This window comes from Varanus komodoensis, unplaced genomic scaffold (assembly GCF_004798865.1).
Source record: "Varanus komodoensis strain SLA01 unplaced genomic scaffold, ASM479886v1 scaffold38, whole genome shotgun sequence".
Lineage (NCBI taxonomy): Eukaryota > Metazoa > Chordata > Lepidosauria > Squamata > Varanidae > Varanus > Varanus komodoensis.
This window is the reverse complement of record NW_025335909.1, coordinates 7,793,291-7,809,429: the sequence shown is the minus strand read 5'-3', so window position 1 is coordinate 7,809,429 and position 16,139 is coordinate 7,793,291. Positions and strand designations below refer to the sequence as shown.

The 16,139-nt window shown below is 49.2% G+C and overlaps 1 protein-coding gene across 2 annotated transcripts; it reads right to left on the bottom strand.

The window, feature by feature from the left end:
• Positions 1-62: 62 nt before the first annotated feature.
• Positions 63-12,385, bottom strand: TCTN1 (tectonic family member 1). 2 transcript variants are annotated; one of them, XM_044440764.1, is made up of 14 exons: positions 11,935-12,385; positions 10,986-11,106; positions 9,045-9,175; positions 7,946-8,115; positions 7,692-7,779; positions 6,809-6,918; positions 6,567-6,587; positions 5,663-5,788; positions 4,851-4,976; positions 4,374-4,456; positions 3,562-3,699; positions 3,122-3,275; positions 2,694-2,819; positions 63-1,193 (listed from the first exon to the last, which is right to left on the bottom strand). In XM_044440764.1, exons 1-14 carry the CDS (start codon positions 12,365-12,367, stop codon positions 1,050-1,052), a joined length of 1,971 nt encoding a protein of 656 aa, XP_044296699.1. In that variant the 5' UTR covers positions 12,368-12,385; the 3' UTR covers positions 63-1,049. The 2 variants fall into 2 exon arrangements, with proteins under 2 accessions (XP_044296699.1, XP_044296700.1); XM_044440765.1 differs by lacking the exons at positions 63-1,193; positions 2,694-2,819 and adding an exon at positions 2,856-2,967.
• Positions 12,386-16,139: the final 3,754 nt, after the last annotated feature.

The following is a 16,139-nucleotide window of genomic DNA, read 5'->3' as shown; positions in this document are numbered from 1 at the left end:
TCGAACAGTCCACAAACTGGAAAACCAATCAGTCCGTTCTGTGATGGCATGGTGCAGCTGTATAGTTTAAAAGGCAAAACATAATTTAATAAAATGTATCCATTTAGGAGGAGGACCTTGATGAGTTTCACAAAGCGGCAAGTCACCACTGTAGGAGAAAGGGGAGGCCCACATGTGCCTTGGAGCTTCTGCTGGACGTGGTGTTCGCGGCCCCGCAGAAGCTGCTGATCCCCTTGCCACTCTTCCCGCCCTCTCCTGCTTCTCGTCTTCCGGCAGCAAGGCACTAAAAATGCTTCCAGAAGCACCAGCAGACATCTTTTTCAAACGCCCAAGCTGCCACTGACAGAGGCGACTGCTGATGGTGGTGGGAAATGGCTGCACTGACAATTCCGAGAGGAATTCCACAGAGCAGGAAAACTCTTTGTAAATACAGAGTTATTTCAATGAAATGAAAGAATGCCCAATAATGCTCTCGGAAATGAAAATGCCCAGCTGTGGTTCCGGTCAAAGCTGTTCCTTCCTCTCCACCTCCTGTCTCCATCACGATCCAGGTAAAGCCCTTGTGGGGCAAAGCCGCCTGCTGTGGATCAAGCCACCTCTCTTGTCAGCAGACAGAATGGAGGTAAGGACCAGAGCTTGGTGTGATGGTTTGACGAACAGTGAAGCTGGCAAAATCAGTCCAGCAGGAACGGTGCGGCCCGGCTAGCGGGACGGAAGTGGAGCTGTGCTGTAGAGGCAGGTTAGAGTCCCCGTGTCTGAGAGCAGCCGCCGCTCCCATCTTACAAGAACGAGGAGGAATGCGCGTGCCACGGCTCTAGAGGGGGACAGCCTGGCCGGAGAAACGCTGGGATCGCCAGCAGGCGGGCTCTGTGGTGCGCAGAGTGGACCGTAGGCCTGGTTTTGCCGAGGGCCTTGCCGAGCCCTCCCTGCCCGCCTGCGAGGGCAGCAGTGAAGAATTGGCTGGGGACCAGGCTGGTCACTTCGCTTAACCCAGCCCGGGTTCAAAAGGGCTCAAAGAAGTAGGGTGCCTCTCTGAATCAAGGCTTGTTTTAAACAAATGGAAAGAAAAAGTCAAGTGGCAATTTGGCCTCGAAGGTCGGTTGTGCTTTGTAACCGGGCTCAGCAGGAGCAGAGACATCGACGAAAGACACGGAGCTGAGTATCTGGATGCTGCTGTTGCTTCCTGAACCGACCTGCAAGAGGCAGACAAAGAGGAGTTTCTCTCATAGCACGGGATGAAAACTGAGGTGTGAAACTGGCCATCCCCGCATCAGCACAGCAATCAAAGAGAAGAAATAGTGGCGCGTCTTGCAGACAGAAGAGTTCGCAGGTGACGCACACGGGCATTTCACTGCTGCCTACCAGCTGCAGCCGCCAGCCACCTCCCAAGCGACTGGAAAGCGTGTGTGTGTACACAACCTCCCACCTGCAGCATTTGGTAGCTCCCTGCCAGGAAGACCCAGGGCAGTTTCTCAAGAAGTGTGGAATGGAGCTGCTAGAAAACTGAGTTCTTTCCTAAGCTCCTAGTCCTCTTGGAAGGCAGAGAGAGCTCTCACTTTCCATCGAATTCAAGACACTCATGGGACCGAGAAGGGCTTCGGGCAGTCATGAACTGCGGTTTTGGAAACCTGCCTGGCCCTTGACTCATTCTGGTCACGGGAGTGGATTGGGCGCACATGAGAGCACAGCCCGTCAAGCCAGTCGCAGGCAGCTGGCACCCCTGGGCCCAACGCCAGCCCGCATGTGCCGTTGCATTGGATCCTATTTGACTGAGCCAGCAGCTGACACTAGCGGTGGGCGCACCCCTGCTGGTCTGAGGCCCTGGTGGACAAGCAGCCCTCGCTTCCTCCTCAGGTCCGGAGGACAGCTGGGTCCAGTCCACCTCCAGATGTAGCTGCAAGGACTCCGGCAGAACGTGGGCCAACGGGGCGGAAGCAGGTGGCGCAGGGAAGCTGGCCCTTCCACCCCAACAGGCTGCTCTGCTGGCTGCCCTGCTCCTGCCGCGCCCGACCGCTGCTCCGCGGCCAGAGGTCCCATCACTGGGCCGTCTGGCTTCAGTGAAAGGAAGCCCCAGGAGGGGGTGCACACGCCGTTGGGGGGCCCGTGCTGAGAGGTGAGGCAACGTGGCTCTGTGTGCCGTGGAGGGCCGGCCACAGGGAGCTGCCGTTTCCCGCACGAGTCTTGCACTTGCTTATATTCCTCTTTTCAGGGTGGTTAACGAGAGGTGGCAGCGCTGGGACGTCGGCAGGGCCCAGTGCCTGGCCCGCAAGGGGGCACCCGCTGACAGAGGGGCCTCACCAAGCAGCAGCCCCTGTGTGCGCTTCCTGCCGGTCTCTTCCTCTCTCTCCGCTTCTGGGCCACAGGCTGCTGTCAGTCTTTCACAGGCAGCTCTAAAGCTGCAGTGAGGAGGCACATTTAGCAGCGAGCCACCTCCGGATCGCCCAGCGTCCAGAGAGCTTCCCTTCGAAGCTCGTGGGTGGCCGTCAGCCCAACCCCACCTTTTGAGCTGAAGCACGGCGAAAGAGCCCTCGGTGTGCTGCAGAGCGTCAAGAGTTCCCTTTCAAAAAGGCAAAGTGCATTAGCCAGCCCTCCTGCTCGTATCTGCCCACTGCAAGCTTGGAAGGCGACAGGTTTGTTGAACATCCACCCAAAGCGTGGCTCTGTGCCTTCCGTCACTGGAGAGCAGCACCCACCTGGGGCAAGGGAGCCGTCCCTACCGTCGCTGTGGCACTCGCAATCTTAGCCTGGGGGTTAACTAAGGAACCGTATTTAGTCCATTTCACTTCTAATTCAAACGAGACAGGAATTTCACAGGTCGTCTTCCAAAAGGAAAAAAAAAAAATGAGAAAGGAGAGAGAGTTAAATCTGGCTAGGATACAAATAGGTAAATTACCTGCACGGCTAGGTTATGCCTAAGTCAGCACCCCCACAAATCCTTCGCCACTTCCACACTCCTGCGTCTGCAGTCTGTCAGTGGAGGGGAGAGCAATGTGGATTTTTCATCCCAGCAACTGGAACTCCTTAAGGAGATCGGATCCCGAGTAGGGATCTATTTGAGGGCAGTTCTTGGAGGAAAAGAAACCACCCACCTTAACCTAGGCCAGGATGGGTGACCTCTTACCGGGTTGGTGACGTTGTAGGAAATCTGCACCCAGTCGAGTCCATTCTGGGGCAAGGAGTCTCCAAATGAGGCCACACAGTCTGGGAAGTCTGGGCCCTTCAGAGCATTCAGGAGTGCTGGGGCCAAGAGCCTGCAGTCCATATCCTCGGCGATTCTTTGGAAAAGAGAGTAAGGGCTGCCTGGGTGCAACCTGCTGCCGCCAACATGGCTTGCACAGTAATTTCACCAGCAGCCCAAGCCTTCCTGCCCTCTCCTGCACCCAGTGGGGCAACGCTGACGGTATGATTCACGGGCAAGGTGTGCATTTGGATAATAAATATGCGGGGAGGACAGAAAAAATGCCAGCGGGCCACTGAGGCTGGCCTTTGGCGGCAGGCTGGCGGATGCTCTGAGCATGACGGGGAGAACCTTCTTGGTAATTGGTGTGTTTCCGTCCTTACCTCAGTTGGCATCCAGACATCATGTTGTACCCAAACAATACCGGAGTTCGGACTCCTTCCTCAGCTAAACAATCCTGAGTGTGTGTGCTTTTCATCATGGTAAGGTGGCCTTCATTCATACTCTGAATGACTCCAGAGGTAGACAGAGTTAAGGTGGGGAAACAGGCTGCGAAAATTCTGAATCTTTGTGAGGGATAGAGGAAGCCAGATCAATGTATCAGTTCTGCTGCCCTGGTTCCATCGGCTCCCTCTACAGGTTGAGAGGCAGGAAAGCGGCTTACTCCACTCCCGCTGCCTGGCTGTTTCTACTGGAGATGCTGGGCATCAAGCCTGGGAGCTCTGCCGTCACTGGTGCCACTATTCTCCAGCCCCATCAGCTCACTCCCAAGGCTGAAATAACTGGCCAAGCCTAACTTGCTCTCCAGCATCCCACCTGAATTATGAACGAGCCTGAACTCCACAGAATAACCTAGGACTTGAAGTGGTTTCCACCCAGCTGAATGGTGACCGTGGCAACAGAAAAACAAAGTGAGACGGAGACTCACTCTGGACTGTGATGCTTGCAGTAACTCCTGGCATCAAGTATCCGGAGCTAATTCGGACATCCAGAAAACCCAATTCTACAGCGGCTTTCCTGCTCCTTCCCGGGGCAAAGATAGAAATGCAATGCAGTACACGCTCCTGCATTTAGGGTCTGCATCTACCTTCATCAGCTCAAGACAGAATGAGGCAACATTTCTCTGTATTATTTTTCCAGGCAGGGAGAATCTTCCAAGTCATTGTAAACCATGCTTAGGTTTTTAAAAGGATATCCAGTTGACCTTACTCCAGCTCTTACTGGTAGTCCGACAACGTAACCAGGGCTTCCACTGAGAGAAACAGGCAGAGTACCTTTCTAGTTAAAAAAAACAAGCCGACATTAACAGTATTTGCTTTCTATTAGCAATTTGACTTCTGAGCAGCAAATGTGAAAATTCTCTTTTACGATGATGAATGCTTCACCAATCACGTTTAATAAGCACTGAATTGTTTGATTAACTGATGATGTATTGTTATTATTCCTTCAACCCCACACAGAAGGCACACATACATGAACAATTTTCAAACATCGGGTGGGGCTGAAGGAAACAAGCACACAGGAGAATTAGAAAAACAGTTTATTTGAAGTCCTTCCTCTTTTGAGACATCTGCATTTTCTTCCAGAGCTGTCACCTATTTTGAATTATCTGGTGGGGGTGGTTTTAAATGGGCTTCCCAAGGAAGTCATTACAGATACTTTGGGAACTTACCTGAATGAAATGGATCTCAAAAGCCTGCTGTACAGAAGATGCTGCCACGTCAACAGACCCCAGGACAAAAGAGACCGCTGCGCCAACTATTTCGCCTGCCTCTGTGAAGGTGATAAAATAACTCGCCTGAAAACCAAAAAACATTAATACAAATTAACTAGCAGGAGTGTCAACAACTGTGGAATAGCTAGGAATATAAAGAGCATCATCCCCCGCACCCCAAACCTTAGTGTTCCTGCTGCTTTACCACACAGCACAAGCAAAATATAATTCCGAACCTCAGCCAGGACAGGGATGAAGAAAGAGGGAGAGCACGTGGGAACCATGAAGCAAAGGAGCCAGATGAGCAGATGTGTTTTCACATGCTTGTTTCATTCCCAGTGGGGTGGAATGAGGCAAACAGAAGAGGAAAGTAGGTTCGGGCTGGTGTTTGATCATTTATGTGAGCTACCAAATGACTAGGTTTATTGCTGTTAATTTCACAGGGTTTTAAACCCTTTCCATGCTATCTGGTGGGGAAGGAACATAGAGCTAGCTAAACGAAGGTAGGAATCGCTTTGGTTTTTGCTTCATTAAGATCATTTCTCTATTGGAATCGAGACTCTTCACTGTTGCAGGTAATTTGTCTGTTGTTGATGGATCCAGCTGCAAATCTAGAGAAGAGGAGCACCTACTTCAGGAAATGTCACACGACTTGATCTGAAGGTCTGTTGGCCTCTGTCTCTTCAACTTGTGGATTCTACCATTACATATGAGCCTCTGCTCATGCCTTTTTGAGAAACTCGAGGAGGAAAAAGAAACGGGACACTTGCCTCAAGAACCAAGTTGCTGCACAACTTCCCATTTAATCTGGGGAGCAGAGGGGCACCCACGGCGCCCAGACGCGTGCGCAGCCCCTCTGGAGTCTCCACTGTGATGGACTGGATGGTGATGTTCACCTGAAAATGTAACCAAGCAGGCCCAACAGAGTTGAGAGACAGAATTGCCACTTCTTCTTACAGGTCGATGAGATACCTGCCTGCCTTCCGCACAGACCAGGAAAGCAGAACTCGACCCATTTAGCGTTTGTGGACTTAGAGCCGTGATTCCCAAGTAGTGTCCAGGGTCGGCTGGGGCTGGGGAAGGTGGCCCCTTTGCCCTCATCACAATGGCATCCCCAAGTGCAGCCGTGCCTTGTACCTGCAGGTTTTAGTGGGAGCCATTCAAATACCTGAGAGAAGGCAATGGACATGAGGGAGCAGCTGCCCAGCTCCGATTCCTGCCACCCCCACAACGCCACGACTGGGACGATGGCTGAAAACAGCTTGTTGAACAGAAACAACAGATTGGTTGTCCAATCTTCGTTAAAACAAGGAAATGAATTTAGGATTGATTCAGTGAGTACTGCATGCATTCTAATCTCTCTCAACATGCACAGCGGGGAGGAAAGAAACTGTATTTCCCCATCTGCAATGTCAGTATTTCCAAGAACGTTTCTCTCTGGCTTTTGCACACAGCCACAGAGCCGTGTCCACAGGTGCCTGCACACATGCAGAGCGATTTCACATTGTAGGGACACAAGGTTGCTGTAAATCTGCTAAAACAAGAGGTTTCACTTGGAAGTTCAAATCAGGCGCAATCATCCAGTTATCCTTTAATTGCAACATTCGTGGGGCAAGAGGCTGCGTGCAGAGCACGCCCACAGATAAACAGCCAATCTGTCAAAGAGACACGTACCATTTGGTTCGAACTGGGTACCTAATGGGAACAAAAGAAGCAGCGGCATTTCAGACACAATCTTTTTTGTTTTCTTTGCAGAAGCAATAAGCAGTTCATCCCCAAAATACCAGCATTCCTGCCAGGGAAGACAGGGACGAATGCTTTCATTCTGAACGCAAAAACCCCCTGCAGCCCCGACTTCTTGCCCTCCTCCCCCACCTTTTCCATACAAAATCCCTCCCTTTCCGATGAGCACTCACAGCCAAGATGCTGGAATTGATGTAGGACTCCATGCTGAGCTCTGGGAGGGTGGTGCACTTGTCTCCCCCGAGCAACGTGTTGCATTTTGCAGCCTGTTTCATAAGAAACCCTGGAGGAACCACAGAAACAACGAAGTCACCAGAAAGTCTTCCAGAAATGGGAACCACGCTGAAGCAATTGCACGGCATCAACCAGCACACTATGCGTGAATGTCAGAGCTTAAGAGCAAAGGAAAAGCCAGCCTGGGCCAGAACAACGGGCCCAGCACTCCACCCACATGGCAGCAAATCAGCTGTGCACAGGACCCCTCAGGCAGGATGGGTTCACGACCTCCATCTGTCCAGGTTCCTCAGCAACTGGTCTGTGCAGGGATGCTGTCTCTGGTAAAGGAGGCAGTGCACAGCCAGGAAGGCTAGTGCGCTCCAATGTTAAGCCTGCGTTCACAGCGGTTCTGGCTTATCGTTACGTGTGAACCAGCCTGAAGGATGCCTTATCCCTGCTAGATGCAGGAGATGTAAGGAACTGAACGGGGGACCTCCCAAATGCAAAACAAGCGCTCCACCAACAATACAAGGCCCCCCTCAGGTTCCCCCCACCTTCCTGTCTCTGAACCTTTGCCTCTTCTTTTCTCTCCCCCCAGTCAAGTCTGTTTCTGAGCTCCAAATTCCTGTTTTTTGTTCGTGACAAAAATGGCTGGAGCAAGAGAAGACTGCATTATCCAAGAGGCTGCAATACAGGGTCAGTCACAGTTCTCATGCCCCTTCAAGTTTTATACCATGGTCTGTTGGCAGATACAATGATCCCTAGTGGGAGTTCCCAGAGAGGGAAAAGATTTTTCGAGCCGTCACATGCTAAGAGCCACCAAAAAGTGTTCTCTCTGACCTGCAGGGTTACTGTGAGTGCACAAGGAGAGGAAGAGAGGAGCAGGAAACCTCAGAAAGCCACTGGAAGTCTGTATAAGGTCTTTAAACTGTCAACAGAAAACACAAGTAAGAAGTGACATAATAGATATGTTAGCATCTTGTCGTGAGTATATTTTAGCCTTGTGTTCTAATCTGTAATGGCAATATACTCGCCCGCATTTTAAGGCCATTCTAATATTACAGGTACAATTTGTGAGATCTTTTAATCTTTACTTCATATCTGCTGGTCCTGTTTGCATCAGCAGCACGCTGGGTTTCTGATTCAACTGTCAGTGCAAGATCATTTTCAGTACCAAAGGTACCCCCACCAAATTGTTGAAGCAACCTATCGAAGTTCTGTGAAGTGGGTATTTCTGGATCTTGGAAGTACAAGGCAGCTTTGTCTGAAAAAAAGACAGGCGGGCAGATTCGGTGGATGACCGTTAACTGAACAATGGGACAGATTTTCACAATGGGATCACGTGGAAAACACCCAAGCACAGGTTCAGGCAAGAGGACTGTATGGCTTTACAAACGAATATGCACGGTCAAAGTGCTCACGTCACCGAAGGCAAAGTGACATCCTCTCCTCACAAGGCCAACATGCAAGCTGGAGAGATTCTGTTTTACATCCCAATTAACACCTGCAGAACCAGCATTGGAATGCTGGCACAGAAGGCAATAAAAACGCATTCCAGGCATCTTCTGCCTGGCTGAGACCTACTTGGTACGACACAGCACGTTCACCATGGGTTCCTTAATCCCAGATGAGTTGTGGTGTGAACCAGATGCTGTTTTAAATATGCATCCCCCAATCAGGCAATTGTTCAGAACCCTTGCAGAACCCTGCCACAAACCATGGGCCAGTCCTTTGACCCTCAAATAACCTGCAGTGGCTTCATCCGCACAACACAGAAACCTACCCATAGGCAGGTGGGGTTGCAAATTCAGCTGGCTGAATCTTGGTGTTTTATCTACACACTTCAAGCCTTCAGCTGTACATGCAAACAGATAAAAGGAACTGCAGCATGGCTCTATGCTGCAAGTCTCAGACAAGATACCACAACAATTTCAGGTGCAGATTCAGTTCCTAAAAATGACCTGCTATCATTCTGCAACCACATTCACTGGTGTGTCCTGTTGCCCAAAGGGCCAGCAGCCCGGGCTGGGGATAACACGGGTGTGCTGCATGAACCTCTCTGCATCCTCACACCATGCCCAGCCTTGCTCTTTTCTCTTTCTCCCTCATCAGTCCAGGCCTCAACATGGCCAGCCACAAGGCCTCTGAACCATCAGCCTGAAAGAAGCTTGCTTCTGATCTGGCACTACTTACAGTTGGTGACCTGAACGCAGAAAATGCTGGGGTTGACCTTGTCGGCTAATTGAAATATCCTCTCAGGAGGGTGAACTGCTGTGTCTAATGAGTACAGAGCTGCTTTCTGCTTGCAGAACTGGCTGTCACCTCTGCAAAGGGGAGTGGGGAAAAGAAGGTTTTTAAAGAACAAAGCATCTGTTCACACCTAGAAAATCTCGACACTAACGGAGGAAGAACAGCTGACGCGGAGGGACTGTTTCTGCAGCTTGCACATCTTATGAGAACCCCCAGCTCAAGACCGCTGTTCCAAATCCAAGATGAAGGAATGTTAATAGTAACTGAATGCCAGACTTTGATTTTCCACCAACAAGGAAGAGTGTGGAGTGGAGCAGCATTCCTTTATCTCACTTCTATTCTGTCTAAAGACCAAAGCTTTCTGGGCAGTTGACAAAAATGATCATCGAAACTGGATAGAAACAGAATATCAAGTTTTTAACGTACAACCATGTAGGCTTAGACTAAGAGCAAACTCTGTAAAACTACAATTTTGGAAAACACCTTGGCTTTATTGTGCTTTAAAATCTCTTGCAATCGGCCACCTCAGAGGTTTCTTTTGAGGCAGCAGGGTGGCATTTGTGTACGCTTTAAAATATTTTAAGCGAAATGAATGTAAAAACGAGAGAATCTAACACCAAGAGGGCCACGCCGTAGCAGTGCATTCCAGAAGATGCAGTACAGAACATTTTGTACTGCCTTTCTATGCGCGAGGCCACAGTTCTTTTCACAGGAGAGAGTTCATCTAATGCTCAGGAAGCTTTCACTTTGACGTCTCTAGTAAGTCTGAAAGTACCTGAACGTGGGTGGCAGATCAGCACTGTGGGCCTTAACAAAGGCAAGCATCAATCCAAGATGAGGGAATGAGTCACGTTCCACAGAGTGGAGGCTAAAGCCTCTGCCGCAAGGTTGGGCTGATGCAACAGCAGGGGGGGAGCCAAGCAGTTGGATAAATTTGCCCTTTTGTCCCAATAATTCATACTGCTATTTTGAACACACTAAAGCGATGGGAGCAAGGCACGTGTTTCAGGTTCTGAAACCTGCAGCAAGAAACCTGCTGGCGTATTTGTAGTCAACAGGAACACTCCTGCCAGCAGAGCTTTCTTTGGCTGGCAGATTCACAATGCACAAAACCACCAGAAGCATAAACGCTTGAGAGGAGAGCAGCTCAAAAGCCCAGAGAAAAAAAATGGAGGGAAGCTTCACAGGCACAGTGTCCAGCACCACGAACCCAACAGAATGGTGACTGTAATGGGACATTAATAATACATTTTGTATACATAATCACATCCTTTGAAAAATGATATGGGTCTAAAATTATTCCTCCCTTGATGAGATAATTGAAAGAAAACACTTAAAAATTGTTGGCATCAAAATGGGCATTCCATTTCAAGAGTTTGGCACTTCCATTGTTATATTATACAAGGCAGGGCTCAGCACATCTACAAAACCTGTCTACATTTCTCATGTTATTCTTACTATTACGTTATGTCTATACCCTGCCTTTAATCCTCTGCAAGGAACCTGAGGCAGCTCTTCTCCATTTTATCCTCAAAACAGCAGCCTTGTAAGATAGGCTAGGAGTAACTTTTCTGACTGGCCCAAAGTCCTTCCCCAATGTGAGTATAAAGAACATTACACTGCATCCTGTGTTAGATCTGTGCCACAACAAGAGCTGTATATTTGAACAAGCTCTTGTGTCCATTATGTTCAGGTGTTTTTACTTACAGAGACACTACAACAGGATTAGCTACTTTTGGTTAAACAAACACATGAATGCAATTACATGCATTGTGAAGGGTTACAGTGACATGTGAGCTGCACTTCAGCTCCTCCTTGACCATCAGAATCCACTCTAAAAGGCACCCGCAAGTTTCACGCTATTATATCTGCACAAGCACTTACATGACAACAGGAATTGAACATGTAGTAAAGAGGCTGAAATCTGCAGCCGTGCAGATGGGGTCACAGCAGCAATTTACATCGCACTGATCCACCAGGAGGTCACAGACGCACAACTTAGCCACTGGAAACAAAGAGGTTAGGACAACAATAGTACTGAAATGTAAGGAATGTAACTTTGTAAAAATCATCCTGTCTAAAATAGGGGTGGGCAAGCTAGTGCCCTTCAAAAGTTTGGGATTACAATGCCCATTGAGCCCAGCCAGCAGGGATTGAGGAAGTTATAATCCAAGCAATCTGGAGGGTTGCTGGGTTGTCTATCAAGGGTTTATACTATTAGATACAGATCCATGCAAGTAGAGGGTTTCTTCCTTTTAAGCTCGTCATCTAAAGTCTTTTGTCCTGGATTCCCAACTTGTAATTATTTGTGCTTACTTTGCACGTGTATTAATCTGGTTGGTAAAAAGAGAAAGCAAGACATTTTTTTAAAAGGTTGAATTAACTGTTAATGACACATTTGACGTTCCCAACCCCAAAGGTGTTTTTTGCATGTCATTTTAGCATTGCAAGGTTTCCCGGTCTTGTTCCCAGACCTTGGAACTACCCTGGAAAGCAAGCAGAGGCGGTGTCGGGAGGTAGCCCATTCGGGCTGGAGCCTCAGATCTCTGCTGCCCAGGAGCACTTGCTGAAATAAAGATACAGGTGCCCTGATTATTTCTGCACATGTACGCATTTGGTTGCCCTTCAGATCTGAGCCTGGATCTTTTCCGCAGGTAGTATTGCCCCTGCAATCGGCCCAAATGTTCACGAAGTGCCAACCTGCCCCATTCTTTGTCCCCAGTACTCCAAGAAAGACTGCTTCTATATAAGGAGGCTCCACTGGAAGCCAATGACTTCTCCTGCCCTTTTCTCTCCAGTTTATACCCGCCACACTGATGGCACGGGGGCTCACCGTCGGTCACGGGCACAGGCCAGGGCCCAGATCGGGGAGTCGCTTCGGTAACTACTGCCCCCGAAGGCGTGGGGGTCCTTGTCGAGATGGTGCTATAACTGGGGGCTTCCGAAGTAGGGCGCGGGCTGGAACCTATGGGGCCAGCGGGACTTGAGATGGATGTCGCAGTGGGGATTTCCTCGCTGATGCCTGGGAAACCCTGGCTGGGTCCGGTAGTAGAGGGCAGAGGACTATCTGCTGCCCGCCCTGTGCCCGTGCTTCGTTCGGTCTCCGGCCCCGAACCCGTGACCCCATCCCGGCTAGTCACCGAAGGGGCCGTAGCAGAACTCGGGGCTGCGCTCGATGGCACGGCGGCACACGAAGAGATCGGGAGAAGCAAGAGAAGAACCGCGAACGGCCCCGGCGATGGCGGCGGCGGCGCTCCGCACCCCATTCAGGCGCCCGATCCTCCGCAAGGCCGCCGCGGCCTAGGCAACAGTTAGACGCCCGAGGATCCGTAGCTATGGAGACAGCGCAAGGCACGACGGGAACCCGGAAGAGCGGGCACTGCGGGAGAGTGAAGCCTGCAGCGCCGCCTGACGGCGCCGCGAGGAGCAGCGGCGCGTGCCCGAGGCATCATGGGAGAGGACTGTTACTGTGGCGACGGCCGCAGTGCGCGCGAGGTAGGCCCGACGCGGGGCGACTGTTCGGGCGGTGGCCGCCTGAGAGAGGGTCCCGGGCGGCTGGCACTGCCGAAGACTTGGGCTGCCAGCCTCGGCGGAACGGGCGTTGGGTGCCCGCCCTCAGGCCCATGCACCTACAACGGTCGATCGTGAACCGCTACGTGGGGGAGGGGGGGTAGTTGCTGGTCGCGAAGTGGCGTCCGACCCATCGCGACCCCACGGACAACACTCCTCCAGGCCTTCCTGCCCTCCACCATCCCCCGGAGTCCACCTAAGCTCACGCCGGCTGCTTCAGGGACTCCATCCAGCCTCTAGCCTCTGTGTGTGTAGGCATTATGGCAAACATATGAGGGCTGTTGTGCAGCGCCTATATTCAAGCAGGAGAGGGTGGTCGCTTATGCATTGCCAAAACAGGCAGAAGAGCACCAATGTATATAGAATTTACATAGGCGAAAGTTATAGGTGGATGTTTTAAAAATAACTGTGGTGGTTGAAACAGAAGTACAACCCATCTTAGCCTAGTGATAAAATCTGTAACTAACGGTGTGCTCCTATGCATGTTTAGACAGACAGAAGCCCTAGAGTTCCCGGCATTCTGCAGCCAGCCAGCCATGCCTCCATAGTTGCCCCACTGATCGCTGGACAATACTAGCACCTTTTCTGGTTTAAATGTGCATAAGATTGTGACATAAGAGACTTGTGTAGCCTCCTAACCTGCTGCCCAGACTATGTTCACTGGACAATTTCCAGGACTCGGTGCTCTCTCAGGTTATTTTTTAAAAAAACTTGAAATGGACTGTCCTTCAAATGGAGGACTGCCCTCTATAAAGTAGGGCATATGGCCACTCTAATGGCTTCACCCTGATACAAATGCCTGCTCATAGCTCACCATTCCCTTCTGCCTTTGTCAGCCTGATTTGTCCTTCCTCCACCTTTTTGCTTTACCTCCCTTTGTGTGTCTTATCTTTTTAATTTATCAGCCTGAAGGCAGGGGCTGCTTCTCTGCAGGTGACCTGGGGTATTTATACTGAAGAACAGTGAAGCCCTGGATTGGGAATGGTTGAGAGGAACAAGGGTCAGGAGGCTTTGCTTTGTACCATTTGTAGAGAGAGGTTCCAAGTCCTTACTCTTGAGCAGAGAGAGCAGTTGGCATGCCAAGACCTCCTGCCTGCATTCAGTTGAGGCAGCAAACCTGGGTCTCTGTACCTTACTTTGCCTTCCTTGATGCTTTTGACTGTATATCAAATGAATTAGGTCCCCTCCTCCAATGGAAAATGTATATCTGGCCTATATTGAAACCTTACAGACAGTAGGTATACGGGAAAAGTGAGATAAGAGTATACATGTTGACATCTCAGAAATGTCTCAGAAATGTCCACTTCTCCTTTGTGATGAAGTAAGACGTTCCTGTTTTGTTCTGCGTCACACATTATGGCCTTTCTACCCACACATCACAATTTGGAGTTTTCAGTCAAAGCCATCTCATTCATCATTATATGGGTGGTTCCAGACAGATGGACAGATTTTACCACGAGATGCTATTGTGCATCTTTTTGTCCTTTCTAAACAGATCTCTTGCAGTAGGAAAAAAGAAGAAATGTGGGAAAGAATGTGGAAGTTCTTTTGAATAGGAGATGCAGAAGGTGATGTCATTTGAACACACAAACATACATAATTCTGTGAGTACGGCAGGTGATGGCAGGAAAGGAACCTTGTCTGGAAGGTCCTTGGAAGGCCCAGAGTGCCTGACTTGTCATATGGCTCAAAAGTTCCATTGTCTGAACAGCAGAGGGTGCAGTGGAGTCTGTTTTGATTATTTGCAGGGATTAGCCATGCCCATGACAATATCTGAATAGCTAAAACTCAAGCTGTAGTTAATTCTGTTTGCGTGCAAATATAATATTTTCCAGAAGTCCCAGCCTGGTAGGCAGCAATAGCCATGGGAGCTGATTAGTCACGTTGTTTATTGCCAGTGTGACTCACACCTGGCCTGACCAAGAGCAGCTTTGGGTCCAGATTTTAACTTCTCCGTTGAGCCTGCCAACTAGTTCCTGATGCCACACCCATGATCATATGTGCGATGGCTGCTGCTCGCTGTTTATTTCTTTTACACTGATTTATTTATTGGAGTTGTTTCAAGCTGACCGTTAGCATCTTGCCGTGATACCTATATGCACTCCTGCGCACCATCAGATTGCCATATTTCTGCACATTTGTCACACATCTAAGACATACAGCGTTGTTGGGCCTGTTGTGAGCCACTGTGTTGCGGAAGCTCTTAACTACGCTGCAGTGCCTGCCCAGAGAGCTCCATCTATGGTTGTGTGAATCAGTCCTTTTCTACATACATTCTGCCTCTTAGAAAGAGTGTGTGGTAATTTAATTTCATGCTTTTAAACAAGGAAGGTCCCCGTAAAGTACAGCTTCCTTGGTTTTGTTTTGCAGTGTTGGTGCAGGATGTCACATGCATTAATAGAGATTCCATAAAGAATCTGGCATTAGAAGTGAGCGATGAGATGGCCAAGTCTGCTGCTGATGGATTGTTTAGGATGGCAGAAAGGGCAAAGAGCTCAAGAAAGATCTCTCTACTCCAGGAAAAAAGGAGAATTCTGTGTCAGGTATAATTAGAAAAGATAGTGAAAATAAAACTATCATTCTCTCCTCCTCTAAATGTATGGTGAAATGACACATTTAATACTGAGTGCATTTCTGGTCCCTGCACTTGAAAAGCATATTGTTAAGTTGGGGTAAGATAGAGAAAAGGGCATCCAGCATGATCAAGGGGGTGGAACAACCCCCTACTAAGGAAAGATTACAGGATCTGAGACTGTTTAGTTTAGAAATTGGTAGTTATAACTATGGGATCCACTGGGATTAAATTCAGCATGGCTTTATGTTCTTGTGTGTAAATGTTCACTTGCAAAGCACATTGGTCTACAATGTTCTGAGATGCCCCCAAATTGGCATCCAAAGAGGAGCAAAGTGCATCTCCTGGGCAATGGTGCATGAGTGGGATCCTCCCTACTCAAAGTCCAAGTCCCCTTTCTACTTGATCAATTTAAATTGCAAAACAAAAACAAGCCTTGCTGGGGGATTTTGCTCAAATGAGTCATGGAGAGATTTAGAAAAGCGATACAAGCTTGTGAAAGGCCTCCAGCAGCTACCAGCAGCTTGGGAGAAGTTTGAAGGGGGTCCAGCATTGTGCGTAAGCCTCGCTTCGTCATTGGGGTTTCATTTTAAGACACATGAAGTGGGCTCAAACCTCCATAACTGCACACCCTGAATTATATATAATCAAAACAAAATGTTAGATGTAAATGAGCTCATTGAAAGCAAATATAACAGGCTTGACTGGAACAGAGCATGTGGGCCTGTGAGAGCAAACACTTATGATGCTGGGTTGAAAATGTATTACTTTTACCATACAGATAATAAAGAACAGAGTTCTTAATTTTTTCACATTTTATTTTTATATATCTCAGGTTTTTTGTTCTTTGAGAAAACACAACCATATAGGGAATTGGAAGCAACCCTCTATAAGAT